Raw genomic sequence first — 15,407 nt, forward strand, 5'->3', positions numbered from 1 at the left:
ACAGACTGTCATTTTATTTTATGGCTTCCTCAGAAAAAACAGCTACTGACAGTATGTGAACCTTCATTTCTCAACATAATGTTCCATTCCAGCTGAAACACTTTGTGCAAGTCAAACCTGTTTCTAGTTATTTGATATTTGTGTATTTTGGTGACATTGAAGCTGTCTCACCAAAATCTGTCTCGCAAAATTTGTTTTACTATTTTGATAACTGAGAAGCCTCTCAGTTTTCACTGTGCATTGCATTGTGGGACGATATCTCTACACTCAAAATTCAAGTGGTTTTAGTCTGTGTGCTGGCATTTTTGGTATAATTAATTAATACATCACTTAGTATAGATTTTAGTGTGTGTGTGTGTGCGTGTGCGTGTGTGTGTGCGTGTGCGCGTGCGTGTGTGTGTGTGTGTGTATGTGTGTGCGTGTGCTTGTGCGTGTGGTTAGGCTGAAGCCAGATCTGCTACTACGAGCAGGATAATTGTCACAGTGGTATTCACACTTTTGGCAGGAGGTGTGTGGCTAAATTTAGAAATCACCCCCTTGTGTGTGTGTGTGTGTGTGTGTGTGTGTGTGTGTGTGTGTGTGTGTGTGTGTGTGTGTGTGTGTGAGACAGAGAGATTGTGTGTCTCTGAATTCAGGTGGAAAACACAACTACCCATGCAGAAGCAGACAGCCAGAAGGGGAATGATACAGACCACTTAGGGATAGAGGGAATTATGTGTGTGTGTGTGTATTAGGCACTAAATAAAGCAAAAAGCAATGGGCGTATGATTAAACAGAGTGGATGGAGGGAAATAGTACAAACACACAAACTTGATTTTACTAGTGCGTACACACATATTAGTATGTAGAGTGTGTGTGAATAAAAGCTATAAAATAAAAAAAATATGCCCATCATCGTGGTAGCTCTGAGGTAGTCAATCTCCCCTGTCACCACAAACACACATTCACACTCACGTACACACAACTGAGGGACCACAGAAAGAATAACCCAGCAGGTGATATCCACCCCCTACTCCCGCACATTGCCATCCAGCCAAGCCCAGTATCAGCATGGAAGACAAAGCCAGGGTTGTCGTTTTGTAGCTCGTAGTCACTCGTGAGCCATTTGTCATGGTAATCCAGCTTGTGAATCACTCGGAGCTCCTCAGAGGGGATCGCCAGCATGCTCACTTGAAGCAATGTATAATTTGTGCCACATAAATCATCCACATGCTCCCGGTAATCACGTTCAATCACGTAGACGTATGACTATAAATACCAGACTATATCATTTTATAAAACTGTCTCAGGCAGGTTGAAGTTCTCTACGCACATGCCAGTGTGAAGGAATACACTGACAACTGAGCTACACAGAACATGTGTGTGTGCGTATAAGTGTATTTGTGTAAATAGGTGGGATCCATTTCAGTGTTTTGGTATGAAACTTTAATGCAGCAACATTTTACGGAAAGCTTCTCAGTGCAAACCAGTGGCAGTTGTTGCTGTGAGGCACATTTAATTGCCTTTGGTCTCACATACTGTAAATCAGAAAAGGCATTTACAATCAGAAGGATTATTTGGCAGCATAATTACAAGACACAGCTTTCCAAGTCCTCCCTGTGGTTGAGCAACGGAATGAGCCCTTTGCTTTATTATGCATTTTAACTGCTTGCATTTCAGTGTGTGTATGTGTGTGCTTTGTTACAGTGAGTGCAACAGCAACAGAGATTCGGTCCTGTCCTACACCAGCGTGCGAAGTAACAGCTCTTACCTGGGGAGCGATGAGATGGGATCAGGTAAAGGAAAGAAAGGAAATGCAGCCTTTTTTTCTGTCTATCTGTTAATATGTTTTTAATGTTTCCATCTACAACCACTCTGACTAGAATATCCGACCTTTCATCCACATTGATTATGTCAACTTGCACAATAATATTCCACTTTTATTCCAAATATGATAAAATTCTTAATTTGATACAGGTCACGAATATATTCTGAAGTCCGACTGCAACGCTTTCTGACTAAGACATGTGGCATATGCTGATATCGTTTGGGCTTTAGAAGCATTCTTTGAACATATACACAATTTCAGTTGGGGGATTTTACTGCAGTTTGCGACATTTTACAGCCTCTTGCCTCTTTATGGCTTACAGTCAACACTGTGCATTGCTATGGTTGTTGTTAACAAACCACCTAGCCAACAGTTTGCAAGTTTGGGGTAGAAGGACTTAGTGGTCAGAAGGAGAAACACACTGTACTTTTAAATATTTTGAAAGATGTGGACGTGACTAAAAGTCCAAAATTTTGAAAAAAATCCTACTTTGCAAAGCTGCATGTAAACGGTATTATTCAGCTTAGTCTGAATATTGTATTATGTTTTATTATATGTATAGTCATTTTCAAAATAAGGGCAAAAACCAGATTTTGTACCTCACGCCCGATGTCAGCTGGGATCGGCTCCTGCACCCCCCGCGACCTTGACAGGGACAAGCGGTTGAAGATGAATGAATGGATGCATGTAGATTTGGTCACATACACATTTTTTAGATTGTTTTATATTCCAGCACATATGATTTGATGTGAAACAATAACCATTTCAGATCCAGTGTTGAGTAAAGAGCCAACATGTGTAAAGCAACGTGTCCCTGTCCAAACAGACAACACTGTTAAGTGAATTCAGCATAAACAACATGTGCTAGGCCGAAGCGAACGCATGCTTCCTGAGTGTCAAACAAAGGCGAGAAGTAATGGATGTTTGCGTAAGAATTGGTCGGTAGTTGCCAACTTGTGATTCCTCTCCAGTTTGTGATAATGTTCATCATATGTCATGCTTTCAGAACGCCAAAACAGAGAAATACTGTAGATATTTCTTGGCGGTGACTGCGGTCAATTATTTTACACACCACTTCATTACCCCGCAGCCACATTTTCGTTCTGGGAGCCAAGTATCTCTCCGCTGCTGTTTATCACTTTGTTTTCAACAGAATTGAGTCTTAGATGGTCCACAATGAGGCATTATATTGAAATGATTTATTGGCCTTCATCATCTCTAATCTGAACCATTAGAATTTACATCGAAACAGATGGATAGAAACATGTTTAATAAGCAGATGGGCGAATAAAAAAAAATGCGTGAATGTGTGATTTCTCCTCATTATTCTGTTTGGTGTTTCGTGCCTGCTAGGGGACGAGCTGCCGTGTGACATGAGGATTTCCTCGGACAAACAGGACAAGCTGCATGGCTGCCTCGAGCACCTTTTCAACCAGGTTTGTTCTGGGCTTTAGTTTGGAGTAACTGATACTTTTATTTTGGGGAATTTGATGTTGTAGAACTGTAGAACGCCTTTAACATCTTCCCTGAACCGGAACCTCAGCCGCATTTTTACAAAACATCACAGTTATCTTTATTCCCAAACTGCACCTCGGAAGAAGTGTTTAAACTCAGCCAAAATAGTCCAAACTGAAAGGTAGTGGAACACACACATGGCAGTGTTATACGGCCACTGCCACCACCGGCAAACCATTTGGAACAGATGATTGTGATAGTAATCAGTCAACATCTGGGCTGAGTTACCTCGAGGAGCTCTCTGTCCTCTGGTCAGGATCCTGGTTTTCTTTCTCATCTTTCACTCGACCTCCTTTCTTTCTCCCCTTTCTCTCTTTTCCCTCTCTCTCTCTCTCTCTCTCTCTCACACACACACAAACACACACACACTTGCACTGATACGTTGACTCAGTTAGACATACATCTATCTTTTCGTCTCCTCTTACCAGCATCTGATGTCCTTTGACTGCCCCGTGGGGTGATCTCACTGCTGTAGTTCTTTCCACATGTAAACAGCAGCTCAGGGGGCCTGCAAACACAAGCCTTGTTGTTGTCAAACCTGAAGACCCTTGCCAGAATCTATTGCAGAGTTGTGTGTGTGTGTGTGTGTGTGTGTGTGTCTGTGTCTGTGTCTGCCTGTCTTTCTGTCTGTCTGTCTAGTTTAATGACACTTAAAGAAAGGCGGTAGATCGAAGAAGAAAGGTGTGTAGATGGAAGAAGAAAGGTGTGTAGATGCGTAGAATATGAGGGATGAAGATTTTTTTCACATTCTGTGTGTGTGTGTGTGTGTGTGTGTGTGTGTGTGTGTGTGTGTGTGTGTGTGTGTGTTTGTGTGTGTGTGTGTGTGTGTGTGTGTGTGTGTGTGTGTGTGTGTGTGTGTGTGTGTGTGTGTGTGTGTGTGTGTGTGTGTGTGTGTGTGTGTGTGTGTGTGTGTGTGTGTGTGTGTGTGTGTGTGTGTGTGTGTGTGTGTGTGTGTGTGTGTGTGTGTGTGTGTGTGTGTGTGTGTGTGTGTGTGTGTGTGTGTGTGTATCTCTGCACACAGGTTGACTCCATCAACAGCCTCTTCAAAGGACCTGTCATGTCCAAGGCCTGTGAAGAGACCAGGCACTTTTACTCCGACCACAGCCAACCAGGTATGTCTGTGTGTGAGGTTGTGTCGTCATGCTACTGTTAATACAACTGTTACACGACACGATACACACACTCTCACTCACGCAATCCTGGACTTTTATGTGAACAGAGTTCCGCCAAACAGAAGATTGGACGGTTCGTTGTCGTTACATTATCCACAAGAACATCCAGGAGGACCCTTGGAACCTGCCCAACTCTATCAAAACTCTGGTGGAGAACCTGCAGAGATTTGTGGATGGTTAGTGGAACACACACACACACACACACACACACACACACACATGATCGTATACAGTTACAATCGGTCGTACCATCTTGTTTTTCTTCTGCCTCTACAGATGGAAAGAACCAGCTTCTCCTGGCTCTGCTCAAGTGCACAGGTAGAGTAATACGTCAGTGTTCAATAGAAACCAGCTCATATTCAGAGCGAGGTGCCAGTGAATATTCAAACTAGATAAAACCCAGCTCTAATTTTCCATAAAATTACCAGAGGAGTTGTCAAGACTGGCTGTGCAATCGCTCAGCAAGATTCGTTTTTAAGCAGCAGGAAGCGTCTCATAGCTGCCTCTTTTTAAATGATTCCAACAGTTTAGAGCACTTTGAAAATGAGATCATCCATCATATGAAAATACAGCCAATGCTCCATCAGGACATCTGCGGCTCCTTAAAACCTCTTCAAAGATTATGAAATTAGAGCAAAAATATGTATTTTAATTGTCAAGAATAGTTTCTTTTAACATTTAATAGTTCAACTTTTTATTTAATTTTGCCACATGTTGACACTTTACATTAATAATGAGCAGCCTCCAAATTTCAATTGCATTACATCTGATGAAGCAGATGTTCAAATCTCCAGGATAATCAAATTGTCGTAAGCAATGTGTTTATTTTCGGGATCAGGCACATTTCCAGGTTGAGGCCAGTTGATCTGTGTGTTTGTACGGGGATGAGGGTTAGTGTCAGAGCACATCAGTCACTTTGAACTGTGCATAGTGGCATATGGTGCTAGTTAATGGGAGATATCCTCTCAGGGGATCCAGGCTAATGCAATAAAGTATACGTATTGAAGCAACTCCAGGACACGTGTAATGAGGAAGGTTACAGGGGGAGGTTGGGATTCCTTACCCTCTTCTGCTCTCTGATCTTCCCCATAATTTCCCCCTCCGTACCCCCTGCACTCCCTCCATCACTCTCTGACATTAAAAATTCCTTGCTCTCCATCCCCCTACGACAGACACGTCTCTGCAGCTGCGACGGGATGTGATCTTCTGCCAGGCGGCGACGGGCGCCCTGTGCACGCTGGCTGAGCAGCTGTTGGCGGCACTGCGGTTGCGGTTCAACAACGCCGGCGAGTACCAGGAAGACGGCAAGGAGACCAGCCGCAAGTGGCTGGAGCAAATCTCTGTCATTGGCGTGCTGCTGCACTTCCAGTCCACGCTAGCACCACACCTGGTGAGGACAGATTTTCTCTTTTAATTTAACAAGAAGGTGCAAACTGATGGGTTTTCTTTACTATGTAGCGTTATCAGTTGGATGCATTTCTTTTCTAAATGAAAGTCTTACCTGATGTTTGCAAACACCGGAATGTCCTGTTGTATCCACGTTTGTGATGTGTCCTGGGTCTTGCCTTTTTCTCCTTCTGCATGGCTTCTAGCTATCAAAACTCTTTTCCCGGTGCGACTTCTGAGCTTTCTTTTTCTCCTCCGGCAGAAAGAGGAGCGGACCATGCTGGAAGACACCAAGGCGGCCCTGTTGGACTTGGACAAAGTCACTGTGTTCTTCAGGCAACTGGAGGATGAGTGTCTAGTCGCAAGTAAGAGACTCTATCAACAAAGACTGACTTTGCCCATTCAGATCACACTGCTGCTAATGAGCAGCTGTATGCTTCAACCAACACTGAATAACGTTCCATTATGTGGATGTGTGGTAGCTATTGAGGGTGAAATTGCCATTTTGCCGTTGCAGATTTCATTTTCTTTCCAGTGGAGAGCAACTGAATAGGGAGCTAAGACAACACTATAATGGCTTCATAAATCACCTTAAACAAGGGCAGAGCATGTAGTCTCTCAGAGTCCTCGTTGTCCTTGTATTACAGATAAGACGGTTCCTTCCTTTTTTTACTTTTCATTTAAACTTGAATGCTGCTCTGAGACACATGAAATACTAAGACCACAGACACTTAATTAAACTCATGAAATATTTTGGCACAAAATGCAATACGTGCTGTAATAGAGACATATAGTTTGGGAGCATGAAACTATATGTCAAATGGCAAATTGATTTTATTGTTTGCATTTCTTCTGTGCTGCCAAAGGTCACGGCTCAAGGTCAGAACATTCATTTCAGAGTAAGCATTCGAATACAATAGTGTGCTGCAGTAGATTCACCTGAGGATGCACCCAGGTTTTTCATAGTGGCCATTGTGAGCATCTTGACATGAATGTGTAAATGAAGTTTATTTGTGCCCTTAATAACCTCAGTAGCTTCATTCACTGAAGGAGCTCCTGGCCACCAGATGCGTTAAAGCCAGCAGTTACAAAGGGCCACTGCATAGTGCATACTGAATCACTTCTCTTTTCAGCACTCTCAATATGGCCAGCAGAGATTGTGGCTCAAAGGAAAAGCATAACATGCACTTCCCATTTTAGGAGGCAAAGCAATGGATGAAGCAGGGATTTTCTTTTCTAGGTTCACGCTCAGCAGCGGAAAGTATTTGGCGTACACATGCATATATTTAGCATCAAAGTGCAAACCAATGCATGTATATATTGACTTCACTTCATTCCCAGTGTACTTATATTTATTACATACAACAGAAATGTAAAGTTACACACAGTACAGTATGCAGACACAATCTCCTACAGACTATGTAAAACATTTTTTTTAACCAATGCGCTTTGCTCAAGTTGCATTTTATGCTCAGACTGCAGCAGTGCAGGCACATGGTTTGTGGCGGCAGCGTCCATTGGACAGTATTGATTTTCTAATAGCATCTGCAGCAGGTAGGGTCGAATCATGTAAGCACCACAGAGTCTGGGGCCCCTGAGTTCAGACTGAAGCGTCACAGCCAATTCACCAGGATTATGGCTTGATGGGTTCTCCAGGAGAGAGCACTGACCCTAGAGGTTGCTCAGTAAAGGTCATCTTTTCCATTTCCTCAGAACCGCTAATGTGCTACAGTCATAAACTACTGTGACTTATAAATTATTACAAGTCATGGTTAGTTTTTATAATTAGAAGAAGTTACTGCTCTGCATACAAGTGATACAGCAATGACAAGTGTGTTTAAGCAAATGCAAAACAAATAGCAAACAAATGTTTTAGGTGCAAAAAAGATATTTCAAATATTAAACAAATCTGACGGACAAATATCTAAATCTGTATGGTACAAACAGGGTTAGTACAAAGTCTTGGATGTTTGGAAAATACTTAATTTTAACCATAATGTTTTCAATCAATCAACTTTTTATCAATCTAGGGTTTCACCTACCAAAAAATATTTTAATGAAACAACCCCAGAGATGATAACAAGTCGAGTCTGGACATTTTTGGTTTAAGTACCTTGAAAAGTGCTTGAATTTTCCTTTCTTAAAAAACGTTATGAACCCCGTCTGTAATATATGTCATCGCCGTATATGATGGGATCAACCTGTCTCTGTTTGTCCAGCCCAATAATGTGGACAGCACCGATCAGATTTTTCACAATCTCTAACAGATTTTTATTTTGTTGCCTTTAAACATCTCACCTGTGTATTTGCCAGCTGCTGCTGCATTAAACACAGCTTACAGACGTAATACTATGTGTCATGCAGATTTTCCCAAAATGACTAACACAGAGGGGTTTTATTTTGTTTGTTTTTTTGTTTTTTTGCTGTTGTATTTGAACGGACTTTTGACATGTTTCCATTACTGTGCACTTGTCAGTGTCAAAGCAATGCGGGAGACAGTGAGTTTTCCACATGCAGTTCTGGCAGGATGAAGTTTCTGATACGACTGCAGTGATTGTGCTTTTATGAAATTCTGCTCAGTAAAATGAATGCAGTGGTATGCCTGGGCTGTTTTTAATGGCACTGGGAAACCTGACGTAAATAGACATTAACAACAGAGCACAATACACAGGTGTCTGTTTACTGTAAAACACGCTTACAAACTATATTATTAAGGCTGAATTGTGTACATGTGAAATGAATTGGTTTAGTTAAAATAACTGAGGGTACTTTAAGGTCACAAACTAAAATGGCACAGTCTCGTTAACGCCCTGTCCTCTCCTGCCTGTGTCTGTGTGTTGCAGACACACCAGTGTGTTACCAGGTGGAGGGCAGCCGACAGGCCCTGAGGGTCACCCTGTACCTGGACAGCTGTCTCTTCTGTGAGCTGCCCAGTCGGCTGCAAAATGGAGGCAGCCTCAAGCTCCACACTGTCCTCTTCACAAGAGGTAAGGCTGGACACATTGAGAAAACTGGAAGTTCAGGGTACACAACGGTGTACAGTGTTTGGGTACCAAAGCAATAATGTTTGACAGAATTTTAGTTTTTAATAACCTAAAATTAGGGTTGAAATCTCACATTATCTGTAAAAAAAAATTAAAAAAAAGGGAGAAAAACCTAAACTAGAGTCTGACCATGCATGATCACAGAGGGCATGCAATATGTTCTGTGTATTATATATTGAATTGCATAATTAAAAAAAACTCTCAATGCATTATGCAGCCTCTCATACAGTGCATGCACACTTCCTGAGAGCTTTATGTGCTTGTATTGAGTTAGATCGAAGCCTTTTATTGACCATTTAAGACACTCTACCTTTGCATCCTCCTTTGCTGCCGTGCACCTTCTAGCCCTCCATCAGTATCAGCTGGCCTAGTATGAATGGATAGCATTATGCATCATGCCCATCTGCCAAATAACCATTCATTTTCCACAGACCATATAAGTGCCAGTTTGAACACTAACCCAATGAGAGAGCTCATATTGTTCTCATGCACTTCAACTGGAGCAAAGTGCTGCAACAAAGCCTCATTGAGCAGTGTAGATCTGTGGTTGAACACCGCCACCTACTGGAAAATAGTCTTTGCTGCAGTTTGGGGGAAGTATTGAGATTTTGCAGATGAAGTTTGTGTGACTATGTGAGCACCATATGTCCTCATATGGATAGAAAATCAATTAAGTAAGTTTTTTATGGGTTTTCTATGAGTGGAGTTTAGGATCATGTTTAAGGATGTTTGGATTGGATGGATTTGGTGTCCAGAGTTAACATTAATATTATGTTCATGTTAGTTTAAAGGATAATGTTGAGGTTTGAAAATGTGAGGGTTAAAGTTCGAAGGCATGAAAATAAGTGATCATGTAAATGATCTAAATGCTTCCTGCCTGTTTTATCCAGCACTGGAGCGCCCAGAGGGAGTGTCCCAGCAGGACTACGCAGCCATGGAGGAGTTCCAGCAGCGCACCAACGCTGTCTCACTAGAGAAGGTCAAGGCCTACTACCGCCGACTCAGGTACGCTATGCTACACTGCATCACAGCCATCCAATGGCGCACTCACTAGCACTCTCTATTTATTTCACCTTAAAGGGAGAGCTCACCCTGTGATGGTGCATTAGCAAGCAGAACCTTTGCTTCGATTGCTGTTTTTACTTCCTTATTAACTATTTTTTCAAGGTCTAGAATTTTTCATTTATCTAGACCTGTCCCACATCCACAAACATGATTTTGTTAACTAAATGAGTTTTTCTCATTTAGTTATATCAGCATGTGTGGGTTTTACAGACAGCTTGTGTAATAATTTTGCAACATGTTCGGCTGATTTATTAAACCACCTTTCATATAGATTTGGTTGCCAGGTAAATATTTAGGGCATTTCAGATCATCTCTGTCTGAAAATAAACATAATTATCAATTTTTATTTAAGCTATATGTGTGATGATGTGATGAGATGATTAGAAAAACTAAATGTTACAGTAAAACTTCACATATATTTGAAGAATTATAAAACCCTTAATGTAGCAATTTCGATTTATGAAGTTCAGGTTTACAGAGTTTATATAAATTGTTTGTCTTTATTTAGTTTTTTCCTGCTTCAGTTGTTATTGTTTATTTCCCCGTATTCATGTTTTAAATAGCCTATTAATACGGCCGTGATTTCTTAAATGTGCATGCTTATTCCCAAGAAGGGGCTCAATAAGATGCAACATCAATAAGTGATTAAATATGTACTGTAGCAGATGCATACTGTATACAGTGAAGTATGATGACTCAGCTCCCAGAGTGAGTCAGAGGAGGAAAATCTGTAGATTTCGAAACAAAATGTCGAGTTTAAAAAACTGAAATAGATGTGTTTTTATCCCAACAGGGCTTTCTATCTGGAGAAGTCAAATCTCCCCGCAGACTCCAACACCACAGCGATGAAGATAGACCAGGTAAACACACTTATTTTGCTTCTTTTACCATTCATTGATTTTGCTGTCTTTATTACAGTCTATGTGGTCTTTTATCGCATCACTTATATTCTCTTCTTGTAACATAAGTCCTTTTTCATATAATGTTGTGACTGAATATAAATGCAAGCACAGATACTGGGCCTTGAAGTTAGAGACCTTCAACCAAGCATTTCAAAAGTAAGATGAACTGGTGTCCTGGAAACCCCCCACTAGCTCCTCAAGACCCCCCTATTAACTCCACTAACCTCAACATTATAAAGGGTTTACATTTGAACCTCAGCAATGATTCAATTAGAAAGAAGATTCTAGTCTCCCAAACTGACTGTAGCTGAACTAGTTGCCATTGATTAAAACTGAATAGATCATAGTTTCAATATCTAGAGCCTTATTCTCAGGTTTTCATTGTCTTCCACAAGAGTTGAACCTATTTGTGCTCTTTTTAGTGGTTATTTCTGCCGGTGTACAATCTTAACAAGTCAGTTAGTCTACTTAGTCTAGTATTGAATCGTAAAATCATTAAGTGGTATGAGATCGTTTTACCTTTTTACTAAAAATCGACTTTTTAAAATCTTATTTCTCTCTGATTTAATTGATATTACTGTCTGTATTATTTTCCGGCAGTATTCTGTTCAATGGAAACAATTTGGTTTTAAACAAAACAGATTTCTAACACTTAATAGTAGTCTAAATGACTTGGTAAGACGGCCACTTTTGCCATACTGTACTGTAACTTCTTGTTCGTAGTCCATTTAAGCACTGACCCTCTCCAACCTTCACTGTCTCCTCCTCATAGCTGCTGCGACCCCTCAACACACTGGATGATCTTTGTCGACTAATGCAGTCCTATGTCAACGTGCGCCCGAACGCTCAAGGCCACCCATCAGGTGTCAGCGTGCTGTGTGTGTCCTCTGAGCTGTGTAACCGCCTGGGAGCCTGCCACATCACCATGTGTGGTACAGGCATGCAGAGGTCAGCCTTAATATTGTAGTACTACTTGACTGTCAGCTGGAATAAAGATCAGCAGAGTGCAAAGTGGTTGACATTCACCGCTGAACTTCGCTGTTTTGAATGAATATTTACTTTGAGGTGTCCAGCAGGTGGACAACCCCATTAGTGTGTTTGTTATAGAGGTGCACACGGTGCGATCTCATCTTTTTGTTCTGTGCAGATGTACCCTAAACGTGACACTGGAGCAGTCAATGATCTTAGCCAGGAACCACGGCCTCATGCCGCGCTGCATCATGCAGACCATGGATATAATGCGCAAACAGGTAAAAGTCAGGGGCAGCTGATCTCAGATTGAGGCCATTAAGGGGGTCACGATACAAGAATGTTCAATATAATACTATTATATAAAAAAAACATTACTTAATTTTTTTTAATTAACAACCTGCACACAGTGCTGGTACAGAAAAAGACACAAACCACAACACAGTTTTTTTTATAGCTTTGGTACTAATGTGGATATTGTATCTTTTTGAAACACATGGTATTGAAAAGTATTGAAGTATAAATACTTTTGACAACCTTAGTGGCCAGTAGAGATCCCTTAGGGGGTTGTATGACCTCCCTTCACTTATATTTTGTTCAATATAAACGATTACTGTAAAAACTAGACCTGGGCACTATAGTTGAAGTCAGTATTACAAATGAATAAGTGTATTTTTCTGATATTGATGTAAATCATGATATAGAAGGTGTACGCAAAAATCACATGCTTTTGTGAAGTTTGATATGTGATGCAATGAGCTAAAGTGTATCTTTGTGCTTTGCATCAGACAAAACTCCACTTTCATTTACAACAAAATGCAATTTACTTGGAATTGGCTAACTGCGATATGGTCATTGTAAAGTTCAGAGCATATGTTTCCTCTTTCACCAGGGGGCAAGAGTTGAGCTCTCTGCTAAAAATCTCAAGGTAATGGACCAGATGACTCCATCATTCCCCAGGTACTGTATGAAACCACTTCAAGGCACCTCTTCCCATGCCATCAGTACGTGACACAATTTATGGTCTTCAACACGGCACATTTTCCTTAATTTAATTTTTTCTTATTCAACAGGCTCTTCAAGCTGTGTTTGCCGCCTTCAGATGGAGATCTCTAAGAAAACGTACCCATAGAGAACTCATCAGAGAAAGGGTGAATGTGAAATAGGAAGATATAATGAGAGATGACAACAAAAGAGCGCAACTCTTTCCAAGAGACACTCCCGACGGAGAGACCTCCGGCCCCTCCCACTGCCCCAGTTACACAGGCATCACTTCACCATGGATACCACTAGAGTCTTCAGTGCAAAGTACATGTTAAACAAGACTTTACAAATGACTAATGACAGTTACCAGTGAGCACCTACAGTGAAACTGATGCAGCCTGAAGCTCAAGAAGCCACCCAGATAGAAGTATTATTGCTGTGTCTCTCTGCCTATACAAAGCTGACATGAATGACTTAACATGGTGCAACATATTCAACATAAGTGAAAGGGAGATGCCAGTTTGAGGCCTCATACAGAAGACATCCACAGTGATTATGCTCCTAATAGAGCTCTTATTATTAACTGGATTAACCAAACTACCTATAGCTGACTGCCACCCCGAATGCAGATGTTATCCGTTTTGCCTTGGACTGCAACTCCAGAGAGCTGTCTCTTTCTCTGTTCGGGCTGGTGTTCCCCAGGGCTCGGTGTTTGGACCCTAAGTGAAGTAGAATACTTGAATATCCTGGTATTCGTGTATGTTGGCTGGTGGAATATATGCAGAAAGTCAAAGAATAGACAGGGAGATGGAAGTAGGGACTGAGGGACAGATGAAAGGACGGATCATGGGGGGGGGGGGGGGGTGATGGGAGGGGCTGCTTTTTCTTCAGCCCTTTGCATGTGGTTACTGTGCAATTACTGTAGGTTTAGTGTGAGTACTGTATTACTGCACTATATGAAGGATAGTTATTTATTGTGTCGGGAAGGAGCATTTGCATCCCTCGCTTATATTATATCAGGTATTAAAGAATCTAAAAGCATTCCAGCCTACGTATTGAACAGTATTTAAAGGACCAATGGCATGCCATTCTTTTTAGATGCAACTGCTTGTGTATTTAATTTATATGTGTGGAATCACGTCAGGAAGTGTTACATTGATCTTCAGGGAGAGTAAGGGGAGGGAAGATGAATAGAAGCTAGCTAATCAGAATCAGGACAAAGGAAGCTAAAGCAAACCATAAAAGTCAACAGGTTGTTAAATTATTAATATATTAATTCAAATGTAATAGTTGAAGGACTGCCTTCTGTTAACTGAGACATTTTGATTTTTACATTGGTTTTTACATTGTCTTGGAACTGTTGTATTTACTGTAGGTATTAAACTAAGCACAATGATTGGTCCATTCAAGTTGCAGCGTAGCGAAACGTGCTGTAAGCAGTTTGTGGATGACGTAAACAAAGGGATCTTTTTTAAGGACTGAAACAGTAACATTATTTTACTGAAGATTTCAATTTCTTGTACATACAAAGTGTAACAATGTCAAAGAAAAAAAGATAGGGTATGTCTGAGTAATGATATAAGTTAAATTTGATTATTTTTATGGAGATAATATAGTATATAAAACATTTTGTATTCATGACTGCATTGGAAGAGAAGCCGTTTCTCTTCGCTGAGCGTAACCTCACTGACAACTCGTTGTTTTTGACTGTTGAAAAGGTTTGACGTGCATTTCATGAATCTGTCTCGACATGCTGCACTCATTAGGCAGATCACTTAGTCCTTTTTATTTATTTAAAAGCAGTCTGGTTCCCAATGAGCACGTTGGAATAGTCTCGACACACCCCTCGGAGCTATCATGGCCACAGTAACTTTACATCCCAGCAAGACAGAGCGGATATTTCCATTGTTATCATTTCCCTTATCAAATTAGTTTTTAATCTGAGCAGAGTCCGCTGTATTGGGTGTGTAACCATTTTAAATTAGCTAATGACTGCAGCATGTTGGTGTATCCGGACAAACAAATATGTCGCCGATTACACATTTATTTACATTATTCTAATGTTTCTGTATATACTTTATTTGCAATTTTATGTTGCTTGAAAATAACTGTACAAAGGATCTTTGTTGAATCTTTCTAAAATGATCATTGTAAATGCAATCTTAACAAGCTAGTAAATAAAATGTTCACGGTGTGATGGTGTTTTTCAGTGAAGCAGCAGTGTCTGCAAGTGGCAACCCAACAGAGGGAACTATGTCCAATATCAAAATGCTAGCACACACACACACACACACTGACACAGTAAAAGTGGTTTCCCTCTTGTCAGGACTTTTTTTATTAGAGTTTATCTTGTAATTTTCCTTTGCAGTGCTTCCTGTTTACGTTTCCTTGGGTGTTTTGCTGTAGTTCCAAATGAATGACTCAAAAGGAGAAGATTATTACAGCTCTGCCTGCACACAGCAGGGTGTAACTACTGGACTGACTGAAGTCCCTTATCAATATACTTGCTCGTGATTTTTCTTTATGATGCAAATCACAATTTCTTCGATCACCTCTTACTTTC

At 40.9% G+C, this 15,407-nt stretch overlaps 1 protein-coding gene across 1 annotated transcript in view; it reads left to right on the forward strand.

Moving 5' to 3' along the window:
- prex1 (phosphatidylinositol-3,4,5-trisphosphate-dependent Rac exchange factor 1) overlaps positions 1-13,677 on the forward strand; it is a 91,018-nt gene extending 77,341 nt beyond the window's left edge. Inside the window, exons 27-40 of the mRNA XM_083920125.1 lie at positions 1,687-1,775; positions 3,161-3,243; positions 4,344-4,434; positions 4,542-4,670; positions 4,771-4,812; positions 5,667-5,884; positions 6,143-6,245; positions 8,724-8,867; positions 9,815-9,929; positions 10,783-10,849; positions 11,664-11,839; positions 12,039-12,141; positions 12,753-12,820; positions 12,934-13,677. Of these exons, the coding sequence (XP_083776251.1) occupies positions 1,687-1,775; positions 3,161-3,243; positions 4,344-4,434; positions 4,542-4,670; positions 4,771-4,812; positions 5,667-5,884; positions 6,143-6,245; positions 8,724-8,867; positions 9,815-9,929; positions 10,783-10,849; positions 11,664-11,839; positions 12,039-12,141; positions 12,753-12,820; positions 12,934-12,976 (1,471 nt within the window). The 3' untranslated portion in view covers positions 12,977-13,677. The remainder of the gene's footprint in view (positions 1-1,686; positions 1,776-3,160; positions 3,244-4,343; positions 4,435-4,541; positions 4,671-4,770; positions 4,813-5,666; positions 5,885-6,142; positions 6,246-8,723; positions 8,868-9,814; positions 9,930-10,782; positions 10,850-11,663; positions 11,840-12,038; positions 12,142-12,752; positions 12,821-12,933) is intronic.
- Positions 13,678-15,407: the final 1,730 nt, after the last annotated feature.

Source organism: Echiichthys vipera (assembly GCF_963691815.1).
Source record: "Echiichthys vipera genome assembly, chromosome: 9".
NCBI lineage: Eukaryota > Metazoa > Chordata > Actinopteri > Perciformes > Trachinidae > Echiichthys > Echiichthys vipera.